This window comes from Asparagus officinalis, chromosome 2 (assembly GCF_001876935.1).
Source record: "Asparagus officinalis chromosome 2, Aspof.V1, whole genome shotgun sequence".
NCBI classification, from domain to species: Eukaryota; Viridiplantae; Streptophyta; class Magnoliopsida; order Asparagales; family Asparagaceae; genus Asparagus; species Asparagus officinalis.
This window is the reverse complement of record NC_033795.1, coordinates 40,635,191-40,652,594: the sequence shown is the minus strand read 5'-3', so window position 1 is coordinate 40,652,594 and position 17,404 is coordinate 40,635,191. Positions and strand designations below refer to the sequence as shown.

The 17,404-nt window shown below is 36.1% G+C and overlaps 1 protein-coding gene across 1 annotated transcript in view; it reads left to right on the top strand.

Annotated features, from left to right (window-relative positions):
• Window positions 1-17,404, top strand: part of LOC109830698 (regulation of nuclear pre-mRNA domain-containing protein 1B-like) — a 27,717-nt gene that overhangs the window by 9,445 nt on the left and 868 nt on the right. Inside the window, exons 4-8 of the mRNA XM_020398056.1 lie at window positions 2,339-2,500; window positions 2,603-2,759; window positions 7,143-7,282; window positions 7,365-7,400; window positions 17,158-17,404. The exon at window positions 17,158-17,404 is cut by the window's right edge and continues 868 nt beyond it. Of these exons, the coding sequence (XP_020253645.1) occupies window positions 2,339-2,500; window positions 2,603-2,759; window positions 7,143-7,282; window positions 7,365-7,400; window positions 17,158-17,404 (742 nt within the window). The remainder of the gene's footprint in view (window positions 1-2,338; window positions 2,501-2,602; window positions 2,760-7,142; window positions 7,283-7,364; window positions 7,401-17,157) is intronic.

Below are 17,404 nucleotides of genomic sequence, written 5' to 3'. Positions count from 1 at the left end.
GACTTTAAGTTCCTTATTTTTGCATTAGTTATTTTTCTGCTGGCAGTCTGTGAGCTTTACAAGAAATATTTACTTGATAATATTTTCAAAAGAGATTTGTTATCACGCTTGCTTAAACTTGACTTACCTGAGGTTATTGGGGGAAAAAGGGCCTTGCTGGAGAATACTGGTGATGTATAGTGCATTTGGCTGGATAAATATGACATTGCTATTTTTCTAATAGAGTTTGCAAAAATGTCTGACAAATTAAGTACAACATTCTCTATTGGCTGTCAGCTACTTATCTTTTTAGCTTTTAATCTACAGAAGTTTAGGAAGAAAAAAAAATGAAATGAGGGGAGTTGTTCACATTTCCATCCTCCTATGCCCTATTCATGACTAATTTTCTGAAACCTAAAGTAGGATGATTGACTAATAGAAGAAATTATATGTTTGTTTAATTCTACACATTGTCATCATCATCATAAATTCATGGACTTTTCTTTTTAGCTTAGAACTGGTAAATAGTAGAAACGAGCTCATGGATGTGTTTGGTCTTATGGGTGGCAATTGTGGGGATATTATTTAGGTGAATACCCTGAGAACATGTCTAGTCATCAACTTGTCACGTTCGCATGCCTGTTCATGGCAATGTCATGTCTGCTTAATGTCCAGCATTGGACTGGGAATAGTAGCTCTGTATGTATGCTTCCTTGATGACAGATGAATCTACCGTTTTACATGGCTTTTAATTGTCAGCATGAGGGAAAACAATATAAACAAACCAAGCAAATCAACTAATCAAAATAAACTAAAGATAAACAGAACTATAATTATCACTGTCACTGTCTTCATATTCATTGTCTTCATATTCATTTTAAGTCCTCTCCCAGCAATTTTGGTTCAGCTGTGGAGGAGCTATATGAAAGAATCAAAATAGCTTTACAATCAGATGCAAACACAACACCAAGCCTCTGGAGGACTTTGTCAAGCAGCAGTGGAAAGGAGGGGGGAAACATCCTGGAAGACCATTAGATAGGTAGGATAGGAACTTATTGGCAATGTAGTTTAAGACTGTGGAACCAATGAGCAAGTCTTCAAAATTCTCCTATACTTGGAGAGAGTCAAGAAGGAAAGCTGGTATTTTTAATGTAGGAAATTGCATTCATCTCTGAACATACAAAATATAGGCATAAATAGCAATAATACTACATGGAGAAATATTGCCCATCTTTGGCGCCATGGTAGGCATGATCATCTGGGCATTACCGTTGGTCTCATGTAACCTCCAGCTGGTCATTATCTTGGCCAAGGACCCCAAATTTGTTACTTTTCTAGCCAAAAGGCCAAGCAGAATGCATGGGAAGGATAATAAAGAGATTATAGAAATATAAGTTTTTTTGGATCAGGAGGCTTGTTGAACCTTTTAACTATCATCATTCATCACTTAAGGAGTTAGTTGTTCATCTGCAGTGCAATCGGTACTCTTTCATATTATGATTTTCAATAGTGCATATGAAACCAACATGGAAAGATGTTAGTTTGCAAGGGTACATTGAAGATATATGACAGCCTTGACAGGAATAATCACTTAGTAGAGTTTTATAATTTATCCATCCAATAGTTGATGGGAATGTCCTTATTTAATGCTTTCTTCAATGATCTTTCTCGATCCCACTTTCAGTAACCTTTCTTCACTTAAGTCCCATCTGTCTTGCACACGTGCAAGTTTGGCCCCAGCATGGACCCTGTGCGCATACTTAATTAGTATTAGATAGTACTCCTGTCCCCCTAGCTGCTCAATTGTCATCTTCTGCATTTACTAATTGCAAACTGTCACATATGCACCTATATCCGTACAAACTCCTGTATAATGTATCTCCCAGTTCTGTGATAAGCTTTACCTTGTATTGCATGGCAAGTCCAGATTGAAACTTCCATCCTCTCCGTAAAATCACTCAGAGCTCATTTTTTTTTTTTTTTTGCATAAAATTAACTTTATATTCTACTATCCCTAAGTATAGGGTTACACAAAATTGTTTTTTACGAACATGTGAGATTCTTTTGTTGATTTCCATTACTTTGGTCCCATTATTTTATTATGATTTCTTACTTTTTTATATATAAATTCCTTTTTGAGGATTCTCCTTTATATTTCTGGTAACCCTAATCCGTCCTCTGGTCCTATACTTGCCATTTTTTAAAACTTTAATACCTCATGTTATTTAGCAAAGCACAAAATACCAGTCAGTACTGGTCTTCACCATACTTGATGCTAGTCGGCAGGTAATTATTTATGAGATGGAGATCCATCATTTGAACCTCAACTTTTTTTTTCTTCCTATTTTTAACTTTGCAGGTAGGAATTTGGGAAGAAAGGAAGGTCTTTGGGTCCCGTGGGCAAGGCCTTAAAAGTGATATTCTTGGTAAAGAGCCTGAACCGCCTCTAATTTCGGATAACAATGGGAAGAGTTCAAATCCCATAAAAATCGTCAAGAAAGATGCTCAGACAATTAGACTGGTGAGTGGTTAATTTTCCATTCTCAGTTCTTTTCCATACTATTCTTTTTATTGCTGCTACCGACTTAGTTAACCTTTTATTGTTCATTGGGTTTATTTGTAGAAACTGGCAGTTGGTGGGATGCCAGAAAAAATAGTAACTGCATATCAATCTGTTATTGATCAACATGTCAAGGAAGATGCCACCTTGAACAAATGTAAGGCTGCTATTGATCTGGTAGAGAAGATAGCAAAAGATGTTGATGTTTCTTACACCCAAGGTATGAAGAATATATTTGAATGTTCTTTTTTCAAAATGTTCTTAGGGTAAATTGGGAATAGGCCCCCCTGTAATTTTATTGTTGCAGATAGTCCCCCCCTGAGTGAATTTTTTTTTACTCTTTTAACCCTTGTTTTTGTAATTGGTTCTTTGGTTGGCAGTCCATTTGAATTTTGTGATATCTTTGAATTTGTAACTTCGGGAGTCCACTGTTTCTTATTTGGCTTTAAGTCTCATGCAATGCCTGATTGTCTTATAATAGCAAATGTGTATTTTAAAAAGAGAAATATGTGCTTGATGACCATTAAAAGTGGATTAAAACAGTAGTGAAATATATCTTTTTTGTTTTATGAGAAGGGTATATAGATTAACATACAAAGATTGTAAAATTATACCAGGAGGAGAGAGCTTTATCCTACAACATTAGTTGATGATATCAGACAATTGCATTAAGAAGTGAAGGAGAATTATTTTGAATAAGAGACCAAGAAATAAATGGTGGAGCTTAGAAGGAGAACTGATGCAACTTAAAGATGAGATATTGAAGATAATTATTTGGAATATCCTAATATTTTGTTGAATAATTTGTCTTACTGTATCTAGGTGGCTAAAGAAATTCTTGGAGAATCTAATGATTGTTGATTGCCTAATAAAGAGAGTCAGTGGTGGAATGAAGAAATTTTGAGATATATAAAGTAGCAAACAAAGAATCACAAAAAACAAGTGGGACTAAATATAAGGTTTAGGAAAATTTATTGAAGAAACTAGACTAAATAGAAGCCCTATTCGCACGCATCTCAAGCCAACATAGGTTGATGTGCGTGACCCTCCTCTTGCTGCATTAGTTATGGACAAACTTGCGAGACATATTCAATATAGTTTCATGGTGTATGCTATTTGTTGGTGACATGCTATTGTTGATGCAAATGAAGGAGAGAGAGTTTCTGAAATAGAAGATTTTGAAACTAAAAGATTTACAATTGGTTGAACAAAAACATAATATATAGAATATTGTTTTAGTAAAAGTGTAAATAAATAAGCGTAAGTACATATGGATAGTTAATAAATACCTAAGATAATAACTTATTTAAACTAGTCATTCATCAAGATGGTGAAATTGAGGACGATATGGCTCATCTTTTAAAATGGAGATTCGTTTTTGGAAACTTATGTGATTGCAAATTCTATCGGACGACTATAAGGCCAACTACTCAACAAGCGTTATGGATCAGAATGTTAAAATAAATTATGCAACAAATGAGTGAAAGAATGTTGTGGTAGACATGTGAATGTACACTTAGATATATGATAATGAAGCCCTCATAGGAAGTCAGAGGTTGTTTCCTACTAAGGATAAATGAGAGTCATGGATTGGCTATATGTGCAATTGAGACCACTAAATGCACCAGCTAGGAGAAGTAATAAGATTATAACATGATTATAACTAATGGGGCAAGGTAGACTACAGGTAGGCCGAAGAGGACTTGGTTGGAAGTAAGTAAGAAGTATATGATAGTGGTCAACTTAATGAAGGGTATAGAACTTAATGAAAGAATATGATTCATGTAGCCAATCCTAAAGTTTGGATTAAGTTGTTGTTGTTGTTTCTTAAAATGCATATATTGCTATGATGTGGATTACACTATCATTATAAAGAAGTTACATTTTTTACTTATCGCATCTACTTGGTGCTTCCCTTCCCAAGATTGATGGCAGCAAAGGAGTTAATTTTGCATATAATTTGTTTTACTTCCTAAAGAATAGTTATCGTGTGATAATAATCAGCTTTTGAATAGAAAGATGGGGCAGATTAGCTGAACCCCAGTGGAATCATAACAAACACAAATTTCGTAAGTGAAGTTTTGCACCACTTTTCTAAAGTTGCATCTGATGTGATGTTGTTAAATCAGTCAGGTAAATTTTACAAGCTAGTTAGCTACATATTGCGTTTAGTAGAATTTAAAAAGATACAGAATGATGGTGATAGTAGTAGTCTGGTCCTAGTTCAGACTTGTGTCTTGAATATCTTAAAGCCTGATTTGTAACATATATGCATTTCACACAATAAAAAAGATACAGAATGATGCTGATGGTAGTAGTCTGATCTTCGTTCAGACTTGTGGATAAAAACAACTGGATAATTACAGTTCTTTATAGTCGATTCCTCAGTATTGTAAGATGTGTGTTCCTTCTCTGCTAGTCCAGAAGTGAGTTTTTTTTAACTTAATTTGTTCCTAAAGTAACATCTTTAGGTCCTATGAAATGGATATTTGCAACAGTTTTAAATGAAAGCAAATCTGAGTCTGTACAACTTCTTGATTACAACGAATTTTATGGAGGTATTTAGTTTTTGCCGAACAAATTCTACTTTATGTATCTTCAATCACTTTGTGTCTGAATCCACTTAGAGGTTGCAGCCATGGAGCTAGTTGGTATGATGAGGACCCTTTTTAAGCCACTTCTACAATGCACCTTTTTCATGCACATCAACTTCTTAAGAATGATGTCCATCTGTGGGTATACTATTGACAAATTTTCATGCGAAGAATTGTTCCTTCATTGTTGCAAGCTACTGGACTGTCCTCATATTTGTAGTTTCCAAGTTTCTATTAAAGATATCAAGGACTAGAGGAGATTTTGTCATAAAATCTTGAAGGCCACTTGCAGCTTAGGTTTTTGTACTCTTTCCACCTGTAGCTTGAGATCATGGCTACAAGGGTCAATCTACTAAACTTCTCTTACACCAAAAAGGGTTATGATTATAGAACATCATGTTCATCTCTGAGGCATACTTTATGCCTGAGGGCCAAAGGGTTATGGTTATAGGACATCATGTTCATCTCTAAGGCGTACTTTATGCCTGAGAGCCAAAAGGATTTATTTTCCCAAAGCCGTATATAATGCCAAAGCATCACGCCTGTTTGTATCTGTGAGTTTGCACAGTAGTCCACATTGTCATCAATCTTTGAATGCCATACTATTTGTTTATGTGTAAAATTTCCTATGCAGAGTTGTGAACATTTTATAAATTTAAAGTGGATTTCAATATATGGGAACTTGCATATGGAATTCAAGGGCTTACCAATAAGTCACATATCATAAATAAGATTTTTAAAGTTTTATTGAAACAGAAGGCATTAGCTTACATTTTCTGCTACTTATTCAAAACTTTTAACAACTTTAATGTCACAATGGTCCTGTTTTGGGTTAATGCTAACAGAATAACACTTACAAACTTTACGTGTTGGCGCTATATGGGCAGATGTTTGCTAGGCAGGGTTAGCTTTCAGTTGTGAGCTTTATTAGTATGGGTCGCATGGTTGGTTGTAGAAAAAATTGTAAACTTTCTTTATCTGAAATATTGTCATATCTGTGATCTTTTTCATTTCAAAAGTGACCAAGATACTTCTTCGAGCAGTAGGGATAAATAATTTGTCCTTATCTACCAGGCTTCTTTTTTTCATCATATTATAATATTTATATGGAAAAATGGGTATGAGGTGGTGGCTTATTTTGCCAAATGAGCTATCAAGAGATACACGTGATGAGGCTCAGCTAGTTGTCACATCAAAAGTTGTGGGACTCACCACTTACTCTCTTGGTAGCTCATTTTGGTAGCTCATTTTGCTAAATGAGCAGCCACCTCACAACCATTAAACCCTATTTATATATATTTCTTTTAAATGCCTCTTCCATCGCACCAAAACTATGAAGTTGTGGCAAGGATTAAGGGTTGTAATTTTATATTCTAACATGCCCATGTATGTTAAACGCACTTTTCATGGACTGAAATCGGACTCACATAGCCGTACCTTTTTATACTATTCAGTATTCACTTAAAATATGTAGCTAGTGGGTTTTAAACTTGAGTCCCTCTGATACCACGTTAAAGGTCGCTTCCCCTGCACAGTTGTGGTGATGAGTTGTGGTGATGATTGAGAGTTATGATCTAAAGTAGAACTTATTGCTTGGTCTTGCCTCATAAAGGATGGTTTGAGAGGTTCATTTTCTGATCACACTTGAGGGTTGGAATCGATTAGCTATAGTCATTTTCGCTATGCCTCTTATTGGCCATTGAAGTTATTTCCTTCATGCTGGATTTCGTGGAATGTTCTTAAAATAATCTTCTAATGTTCTTAAAATAGTTATTGACCACTGAAGTTATTTCCTTCATGCTGTATTTCAAGGAATGTTCTTAGAATTGTAATGATGATTGATGACCAGGGCTAAGTTCTTGGACGTAGCTATCCATTGATTGAGTGAAACATTGAAGGCAAAACTGTAGTTTCAAGTCTTCTAATTGATTGCTGAAATCTAATCTGTAAATTCCATTCCATTTTATTTATCATGAGTTCTCCTAAAAGATTTAAGTGTCGTCAATCAGGTAATCTGCAAGGATCACTTTTGAACAGTGAGCTTCAGGAGCAGGAGACTAATCTAAAACAGTGCATTGATCAACTCAAAAGTGTTGAAGCCACTAGAGCATCTCTGATCGCTCATCTAAAGGAAGGAATAGAAGAACAGGTTCAAATTTTGACTTGCATAATGCTCTTTTTTCTTTTCTTGCTAAAGCATTATAGTTTCTAACTTGAGGATGATATGTTAGGAATCAAAGCTGGACCATATCCGCAGTCAGATGCAAGTACGAACTGCCTCCTCTTTATCTTGTTACAACTTCATTTCAGTTATAGCCTTTTAATTCTCTTCATGATTGACAAGAATGAACTGTCGTGAGTTATTTTACACTCACATTCCAAATTTAGAAATTATAGATAGGAAAACTTCTGCCGATTACACACCTCTTCCCTTTTTAAGGTTTTTTTCATACCCAGTTATATGGGAAACAAGAAATGTGTTCAAGAATGAAGGGCATCCTTTCATGACATCTATGTTCTCTATATCTATTTGTAAAAATTTAATTTGCATTATGTTGTGTGACTGATAGCCAATCTCTGGGATTTCATATTTATTGTTATCATGGATAAATCATATATTACCCAATTATAAGAATACTATAATTTTATTAGTTTATGGCTGACAATGATGGTAACATAGTGCTGTCTCAACATTGAGAAGGATGAAAATATGTAGCATTTTCTGAGGTTTAAATCAGTTGGCGCTTGTAGGTAGCTTTCAGCCAGAAGTAGAAGCAAAGATGTACGTATGGAAAAAATAGATTTCAGCAGATTAGTGAAAGGTTATAGAAACTAACTCTATGCATATGAAAGAATAAATCTTAAGATGTGAAAAGGGCCTTATTCAACAAAGGATATATGAATACTTAAACCTAGTTCTACAGATGGAAAAGTAATGATGGAGAGAGGGGAAAAAACAAAGATTTGCACGGATTGCTATAGATGGGAAGTCTATATGGATCATTTTCCTTTTGCTATGTCTTTTTTTTCCTCTCTAAACGGATATGGCTGTGCATTCTCTAGATGGCCAAAAGGCCTTGCATTGAGGGCCTGGGAGAAGAAAGTAAAATTTAAGGGCTAGGGCTACTTTAGAATTAACATATATGCAAATACTCAAACTACTCCTTGTTGGGTTCTGGTGACAAAGTCTGCCCAACTGCTGCATAAGCAGACCTGAACCAACCTTGAATTATAATTTAAGGCACCTTTTTTGGCATTTAAAGCACTCGAAGAAAACTATGTGCACTTTTTAACTTCAGAATTTGAAATAATCAAATAAGTTTTTTTTTCCATGTACTCTTCTTTCCATATCTTCTGTATATTTCTGTTGCAAGTGTATCCTTGATTTTCTAACTATCTAGTTTATTCTTCACCGCTGTTGTCAATTTCTGCTTACCGAAGTAATTATCTGTACACTCTAATATCATCTCAGGGGCAGGAAAGTAGTTAAGAGCTAATTTTTGTAGTCTCTATTAAAACAAAAATTGAAACTCTGTAATGACTAATGAGTCGGCTGAGATTAAAAAGAATCAGCTCAAGCAACTAAAACAAGGGAACTGACCTATAGATCGAGAAGAAATACTTTTTACAATATATTTATGTTTCTTCTGAAACATCAGAAAATTTTTCTGGAAGGAAAATTGGACCATTTTTGTTGACTTGTATGTGCAGTAAGCTTTGTTTTTGATCCACTTCTATTGGTAGGAAACCAAGCAGTCTGGGTAGCAAGATTTAAACAATTAGGCCTTGGTGGTAGGTATCATATACTTTTCAGTATTGAAATATGTTCGACTGCCTTGTCCAGTGACCTTGAGCCATGGTAATCATGACTACATGGTTTGTAATGGCTGATATTTGAGGAGCCTAATTTTCCTCAGAGGTTCTAATAATATTTGATAGGTTTAATTTCATATAGAAGCTTTTTCATGACCGGATAATCTCGTCTATTCTTGGCAAATAATTGAATTTATTAGATTTAGAGTGGTCTAGTTATCTGGTTAGTGGGTATGGATCCACTTTTAGTTACTATTCGATCATATCCCTATACATTACTTCTCTAAAATTTTAACTGAGTATTTCATAACATGGTATCAGGGCACTATTTATAAAATACTAATCAATCTCAGCTGGTACTGCTAGAGATAAAATGGACATAAAGTATACCACTAGATACTATACTTTTGTTGGTGGTAATCATGTAGCTTGAAGAAGAAACAACAAGTGATATCTCGGTCTAGTGCAGAGGCTAAATACAGAGCGATAACACATACTACATGTAAGATGATGTGGTGGAAGAACTTGATGACAAAGCTCGGTTTTGTTTAGACAGGATCGATGCCATGTATTGCGATAGTTAGTATACTATCTATTTTGCAAAGTATCCTGTTTTTCACGAAAAGACGAAGCATATAGCTCTTGATTGTCGTCTAATCGAGGATGTTGTAATGAAGGAGGTGATCAGCAGTCCGTTTACCCTCTCTTTAGAACGATTAGCGGATATTCTCACAAGGCTGTTTCTTCCAAGGTTTTCTCTGTTTTATGTAGCTAGTTGAGCCTAATAGATATTTATGCTTTAGCTTGATGGGGAGCATTAGATTTTGAGTGGTTTGGTTATTGGGTTAGTGGGTTTAGTTATTGTGTTAGTGGGTATGAACTTGCTTTTACTTTCTGATTGTATCCCTATATATATTACTCTAATTAATAATAGTTTAACTGAGTATTTCGAAAAAGAATTTTACCTTGTTTTTAAGCATCTAAGTTGCAGGGGTGCGGGTGTGGTTATGGGCATTGGTATGAGACAACAAATTTGTAAAAGGTAGGGTACAAGAACACGACTAAGGTTGTGGAAAGTGGAGAAGTAGTGAGGCACCGCTCAGGCTTTTTGGGTTTTAGTGGCGGTAAAAATCAGAAAAAAGTGCAAAGTAATAAAAAGGGTCCAAAATGTGTATAAATATTTAAAAAAACGAAAAGAAAAGAAAAGTTCTAGAAAAATCTAAAACTTCTACATATGTATATTTGATTATTTATAGAGGTGCTAAATATGAAATAGACATGTAACAACCATACAATATTAATAAATTAGTGTACAAAATGAAAAGACATGTTAATAAAAAATACCGTTATTTGTCCTATTCTTTTAAGCTTTCAAGTTCCTCTAATAAAGTGGCATGCTGTTAGGGTTCATCGAGGCGTGCTCTGGGTTTTGTCAAGGCGGTGGAGGGCTGCTAGAGATGGACCTCAAAGAAGAGGCGGCGGAGGCTTTTGTCTTGCAGGAGCTGTAGCTTTAACCAACGTTTTAAATGTCGGATGTCGGGTTCATGTCGGATAGTTGAAATCCATATCGGATAGCGGAAATCGGAGATATATCGGGGGACATGGACTAAATATCGGATTGTCATATCGTGTGGTGCGCATATGTATAATATTATGTCCTAAATGTAATCTAAGTATTCCTAAATTCAATATAAGCATACTTTATAAATTCTAGAGGTGGCGTCGGCGATGGGTGGATTCTGACGTCGCAGGGAGGCAGTGTCGGCCACGAGACGTCACAGGGAGGCAGTGTCGGCGACGAGACGTTGCGGGGAGACAGTGTTGGGGCTCTTCTTCTTCTTCGTCTGTTTGTGGTCCTTCGGATGAGTCACCGACCACTCTCTTCCCTTTATCCCGACGACAGGATACCCTACCACCCTCGGGTTTGGTTGGAGTTAAGATTTCGGGGCGCAACAGGAGATGGACGACGGGGGTTCGAGATGGAGGTAGGGGAATGACGTCGTCGTTCACGAAAGGAGTGATCGTTTTCTAAGTCCGTCGTAGCCCTAATTTTTCTCTTTTTTTTCTATCGGTTTCATAAGAAACCCTTAAACATGAGAACGGGTCAAACGAGTTTGGGTTTTTATCACTAAACCCAAACCCGATAACAAAAAACAGATCTAAAAAAAGGGTCATATCAGTCGATTTTTTAAGGCTAAAAAATTGGTCGATATGCCCGATATGACCCTGATATTTTCGATTTGGCCTTGAAAACCGATATATGAGTTGAAAACGCTCATATCGTGTCGCTCAAGCCCTCAAACCGATATGTCGGCCGACATGTCGGACATGTCGGCCGACATTTAAAACCTTGGCTTTAACGCTATGGCGAGGAGTAGGAGAGCAAGAGGAGATTGAAAGAGGCGAGAGGAGGTGGAGGTAGCGCAACTGAATTCTATGGTTTTTTTTTTCAATGTAGAAGAGAGAGAGAGAGAGAGAGAGAGAGGATTAGGTGTTTATTAAGTAAAACTGGTCGGTCTCAGCATATAAATAAAAATCCTCTTTTTAAAAAGAGGATAAAAGCCTTAAAAACCGGTTAAATCCGCTATTGCCTGCTTTTGAGAGTGAAAAGCGCCATGGCCGCTTTTCACCTTTATTTTCGATAAAAGCGGCACAGACCCAGCCACTACTGCTAAAAGTCTGGCTATTGTACTGCTATCTTGCGCTTTTTTAAACACCGGGCACGATTGAAACTCATGGGATAAACAATCCTTTTAAATTGTAGCTCTTAATGCTGAAATGAAGTCGACCCTTATCCAGCAAGTTACAAAAATGGATGTGTAGGGTGGATGTGTAGGGTGTATATCCAACAAGTGTATGGCGAATGTTTTAAATGAAACTTGCATTGTATAGTTGAGTACATATCTGAATAAATATATGCATTTATTTAAGGAGTGTCCAAGAAGCGTCAGGTTTGGGTATGGGTGCAGCACGTGTTGGGTACGGGTACGGTCCATATTAGAAATACCCAAGTAAAATAGATAAGCATATGGCTCAACATTGTTGGGGCTAGAAATATGGGATGAGATAATTCAATTTAAACATAAATCAATAAGATGTGGGAAGGTTTAGGGATAAGAATTATTTATAGAATGTAAACACATGTCTTATCATGAAATTCCCTAATTTCAAGCCTGCACTAGGCCTCTAGTTCTACAAGTGGACCAGTGATAAGGGAAATAAAACAATTGAAGCCACGCTAAGAACTGTGTAGTCATAAGCTAGGGAACAAAATTCTAAATTTTATAAAAAAAAGTAATTACTACATTGTTTAAATAAAAAGAAAGACGGACCTCAACTTTCAAGGAACTCAATTTTCTCTATAAATCATCTCTAAATCCTATGTTAATCATTCATCAACTTTTTCTTTTTCATGATGATTGTTACAATCAAAGTCCAATAATGTCTTAACCAAGGTTTTAAATATCGGATGTCGGGTTCATGTCGGACGGTTAAAATTCATGTCGGATAGCGGAAATCAGGGATATATCGGGGGACATAGACTAAATATCGAATTGTCATATCGGGTGGTGCGCATATGTATAATATCATGTCCTAAATATAATCTAAGTATTCCTAAATTCAATATAAGCATACTTTATAAATTTTAGAGGCGACGTCGACAATGGGTGGATTCCGACATCGCAAGGAGACAGTGCCGAGGCTCTTCTTCTTTTTCTTCGTCTGCTTGTGGTCTTTCAGATGAGTCACCGACCACCCTCTTCCCTTTATCCTGACAACGGGATACCCTGTCGCCCTTGGGTTCGGTTGGGGTTCAGATTTAAGGGTGCAACGGGAGATGGACGACGCGGGATCGGGATGGAAGTGGGTGAAGGACGTCGTCGTTCACGAAAGGAGTAATCAGTTCTCAAGTCCGTTGTAGCCCTAATTTTTCTTTTTTCTTTCTATCGGGTTCAAAGAAACCCTTAAACATGAGACAGGTCAAACGGGTTTGGGTTTTTATTACTAAACTCAAACCTGATAACAAAAAACATATCTAAAAAAAGGGTCATATCGGCTGATTTTTTAAGCTGAAAAATCGGCCGATATGCCCGATATGACCCCGATAATTTCGATTTGGCACTAAAAAGCGATATACAAATTGAAAATGCTCATGTCGTGTCACTCAAGCCCTCAAATCGACATGTCGGTCGATATTTAAAACCTTAGTCTTGACCAAACATCATTCTTGCAGACAATAAAGGCCAAATTCTTCCTTTAAATATTATTGGCTGTCATTTCCATGTGTTTTGAAATTTGAAGTCATTGTCCAAAAATTGATCTCTACTTTCTTTTTCTAAATAGTACCTAGAACTTTTGATTTGACAATTTAGGTTCAGTCTGAATGATAAGCTTAACTCCTTTATTTTTAGGAATGATGGATCCTTTTCTTCTATAGGCATCTCAGTTGATAAATCTTTAGGTTTGTGGAGTCCACCCATAAACCGTGTCATCATTATATTGTTGACTGATATTATTGTCCAATTTTTTTAGGATCTTGAAAAACTTGTAGTTTGTTGCTTTCTTCATTGGAAATTTTTTCAAACATTAGATTTGACTTTCATTTCTTCCTCCTTTTCTTTAGATTTGGAGAATACTTTCTTTGTTGAAGTCAAAACAATACCTAATTGAAGACAGCTCTAAGTCCACTGACTATATTTAACATGCATATTTTTTTGGATTATCAGTTGTCTACATAGTTACAAATGACAATATTCCATCACTACTTTGCACCTAATTTCCTTAACTAATCTTTTCTCTCTATAGAAACATGCTTTAGCTCAAGTGTTTTTGTGAATTTCTTCGTTATTGAAGAAGGATTTGTTATAAGGGTTTGTACAAGGCTGCATGCAATGTTGGAAATAACAAGAACACATACTGCAATGCTCACCTGTGGACCTCTTATTAACGTAAAACAAAAAAAATCATAATAATATAATGTAGATTGCATGTTTTATTATTCATTTAAGTAGTTATAAATACAAAATATTCACAATAATTTTAATAAATAGAATTATCATAATTTTCAAACATAGAATCATGATTATCAAACATACAATTTCTCCACAAAAGAGTCATGTATGCTTAGAAACCACTCTAGAGGCATGAGTAACTTAGGACCTTAAGTTTAAAATGAGAGATTCAAGAAAACACAACATTCTAAGGTCTGACATTTTAATAACATACAAAACAAATGGAGTACTTGTTGTTTATCCTCTAAATACAGTCATTAATCCATCATTCTTTTGCTTATCATAAAGCAACTAAATCATCCACATCTAGAATGAAGTTTGCATCATCTAGATTAGTGTAATCTTCAATGTCTACATCTTCAGTAGAGATCCTATTTTTCCTTTTTGTGTTGAGGATGATGCATAAATAATTTTAATTAAAATCTCAAATAATCATATAGGTAATTATATATAACATCTTAAGTTTCTGAAAAGCTTAGAAAAATTATCAACTGTTTGTTTCTTTATTGGAGGAGTATCCTTCCTCTTTTACAGTGACTAGTGTATTAATGATGGCCACATGGAGATACTCTTCATCTCCATTATATAGTGGCATGGAATCTGATTTGTTCCGGTTCACGGAACTTAATGGGAGCATGGTACGCAACTTATTTTGGATCAGATACAAGCATGGTTGGCTTATATGGTACGCTAAGGAATGTGATACACTTTTAGGTTTGGTTTCTTAATGTAATTATCTAAGTTTCTTAATGTACAATTTTATCCAGCAGTCAAATTCAAGGATAGATAATGTTAAAAGAATTTTCAAATTGTGATTATGGTACAATTTTAAACGTTTATGTTTTTCATCTAAAATATAAACTAATTCGAATTCTAAATTAGATCGCTAGGAACGCGACCTTATATATATATGTGTGTGTGTGGGCGCGCGCGCGCGTGTTATGTGTGTGTTTGTGTATATATATCTAAATGGTTGGTGTTAAATAATCAGTCAAATATGTTGGGGTGAGGTTGATTAGGGGCCGCTCACTTCTCCGAATATCTGGTTTTGAGTTCAATAGCTTCAGCCTGCACAAATAGCAACTCGTGAAAGGACGAGACTTAGTCTTCCTGTTGTACCTCCGCCGATCAAGTCAGCTGATGAACTTGAGTAGGAAAATAAAGAACTGTATGAGCTCTTTAGTATAGTTCAGTTATAATTTGCAGATATTGCTTGGAAAAATAGCTTCTCTTAATTGCTTAGCAGAAAAAAGTTTATTTCTATGTTGAGAATAATACCTCTATTTATAGTGGTGCTGAAAGGGCAGGATCGTCATTTTGGCTGAGCACAGGAGGGTGGTAAATAAGTATGGGTTGGCGGCTGCGTCAACATCTACTTTACACATGTCGGTCGGTGGGTGGAGGAGAGATCACTTCAGCATTTAATACGAAATGATTGGAGGCATGGCGGTGCTGACATGGTCCGATGAGTCATGAAGACTATCGGGGGTAGAGGTATGATGAGTTTGTCAAACATTAAATGTGACACCGACGTGTTATCAGCAGGAGAGGCTCGAGGCTAAAGTCCTCCTTTGTCCTCCTTTGGCTTGGCCGAGAAGTACCGCCTTTAGGGTCGACCTCGCGGGGCGTCGAATAACTGGTCGAGTAGGCTCGTAGTGAGTCGTATTCAACAAGAGGACCAACAAGTTTTCAAAAGTTGAATGATATGGCAAATCACATGTTTTCAAAAGTGAGATGAACATTCATTATCTTTTAGTAGTAAATCAACAAATATTATCTATTTTTCCTTAGTAGAAAAATAGATAGGTCAGCATGCATATTGTAAAGTTAATTTGTGTATAAGTTGATTATACAAGAGGACTGGAGTGATCAAGAACGAAGATTTAGATGGTGAAACTTAAAATGAAAAAATTTGATGGTTTCTATGGATAAAAATGATTGAAGTATATAGTTTAATGTTGATCACAAAAATACATATGTTTAAAGGTTTGCCTAGGTTTACCAGGATAGAAGCTAAAATAGACAATACTAAACAAATATGATTTTTTGCAAGAGAGATCCACCATGAAAGCTATTTACATACCGCATTCACAGAAGCTGTCTGAAGAACAAAATTGATGGTGAAACTTAAAATGAAAGAAGTCGATATTTCCTAGGGATAAAATGATTGAAGTAGATAGTTTAATGTAGGTCTGGGAAGTACCATATGTTTACAGATTAGTCTTGGAAGTACCATATGTATTGTTTACAGATTTGCCTAGGTGGACCAGGAAAGATGCTAAGTAGATAATGCTAAACAATGATTTCTGCAAGGGAGATCCACCATGAAAGCTATGGGGAGAAGATACAGCATATAAATATAGTTTCCATTGATTTTATGAAAAATTACTATGGTAATATCTAGATCAATAATGTGATACTTCTGTAAGGGTTAGGGGTGGGGTGGGGTGGGAGTGGTGGTGGTTGTTCTATGCTCCCTCGCTTTCTTTTTTTTTTTTTTTTTGGGGGGGGGTTGTTGTTTTGTGTGGTGTCTTTAGGTTTTTTTTTTTTTTGTGGGATGGGGTGGGGGGGGGGGGGGGGGGGGTTTCTTTTTGGGAGTTGGATGGGGTGGTGGCTGGCGGTTGAGAAAGGGTTTAAGTAAACAGGTAAGAATAGATGCAGTTTTCAGCCTTTCAGGTTAGAGTTCTTTTGGGGTTGGAGTGGGGTGGTGGGTGTGGTAGAGAAAGGGTTTAACTAAACAGGTAGGAATAGAAGCAGTTTTCAGCCTTTCAGGTTAGAGTATTTTAAGTATAGAGTATTTTAAGTATAAAGACGTCTTGTTTTGGTCAGGTTATGGATATGATTTTGATTATGAACATATTGACTTGTACGAGTTCCTTTTCGTCTTAACATTATAGTTTATTGCAGTTTACGTGTACAATGAAGTGATGATAGACTATATTACATTTTCATCTGAATTGAACCAATTGGGTTCGGATATTTTGATTTCACATGAAAATTCCATTAGAGTCTAACATATTTACATTCGAAAGAGACAATGGTCAGGGAATGTATGTGCTAGTAACATAGAATATGAGTGATAAGTAGTGACACTCTCATAGTGCAAATAGTGCATCTTCGAATAACACTTTATTGTAATTTTTTTCAACATGCTGCTTTCTAACTTTGCTGCTCTGGATGAATAATATCAACCTTACAGGCTGCTTTAAGTGAGACGGAGCATGTCATCAACTTGAGGCAGATGATCGGGTCAGCAGCTTTCAGCCCAATCCCCAACAGTAACCAGAACCTGACCATCCCAACGTCCATGTCAGTAGATATAACACCTATAACAGAACCTAATCCAGCTCTTCAATCATCAAACGGTCCCCCACTTCAACCACCACCGCAACCTGTTACTGCCTTCACAACCTCCTCAACCAGCACCACAGATGAGCAGCAGAAGA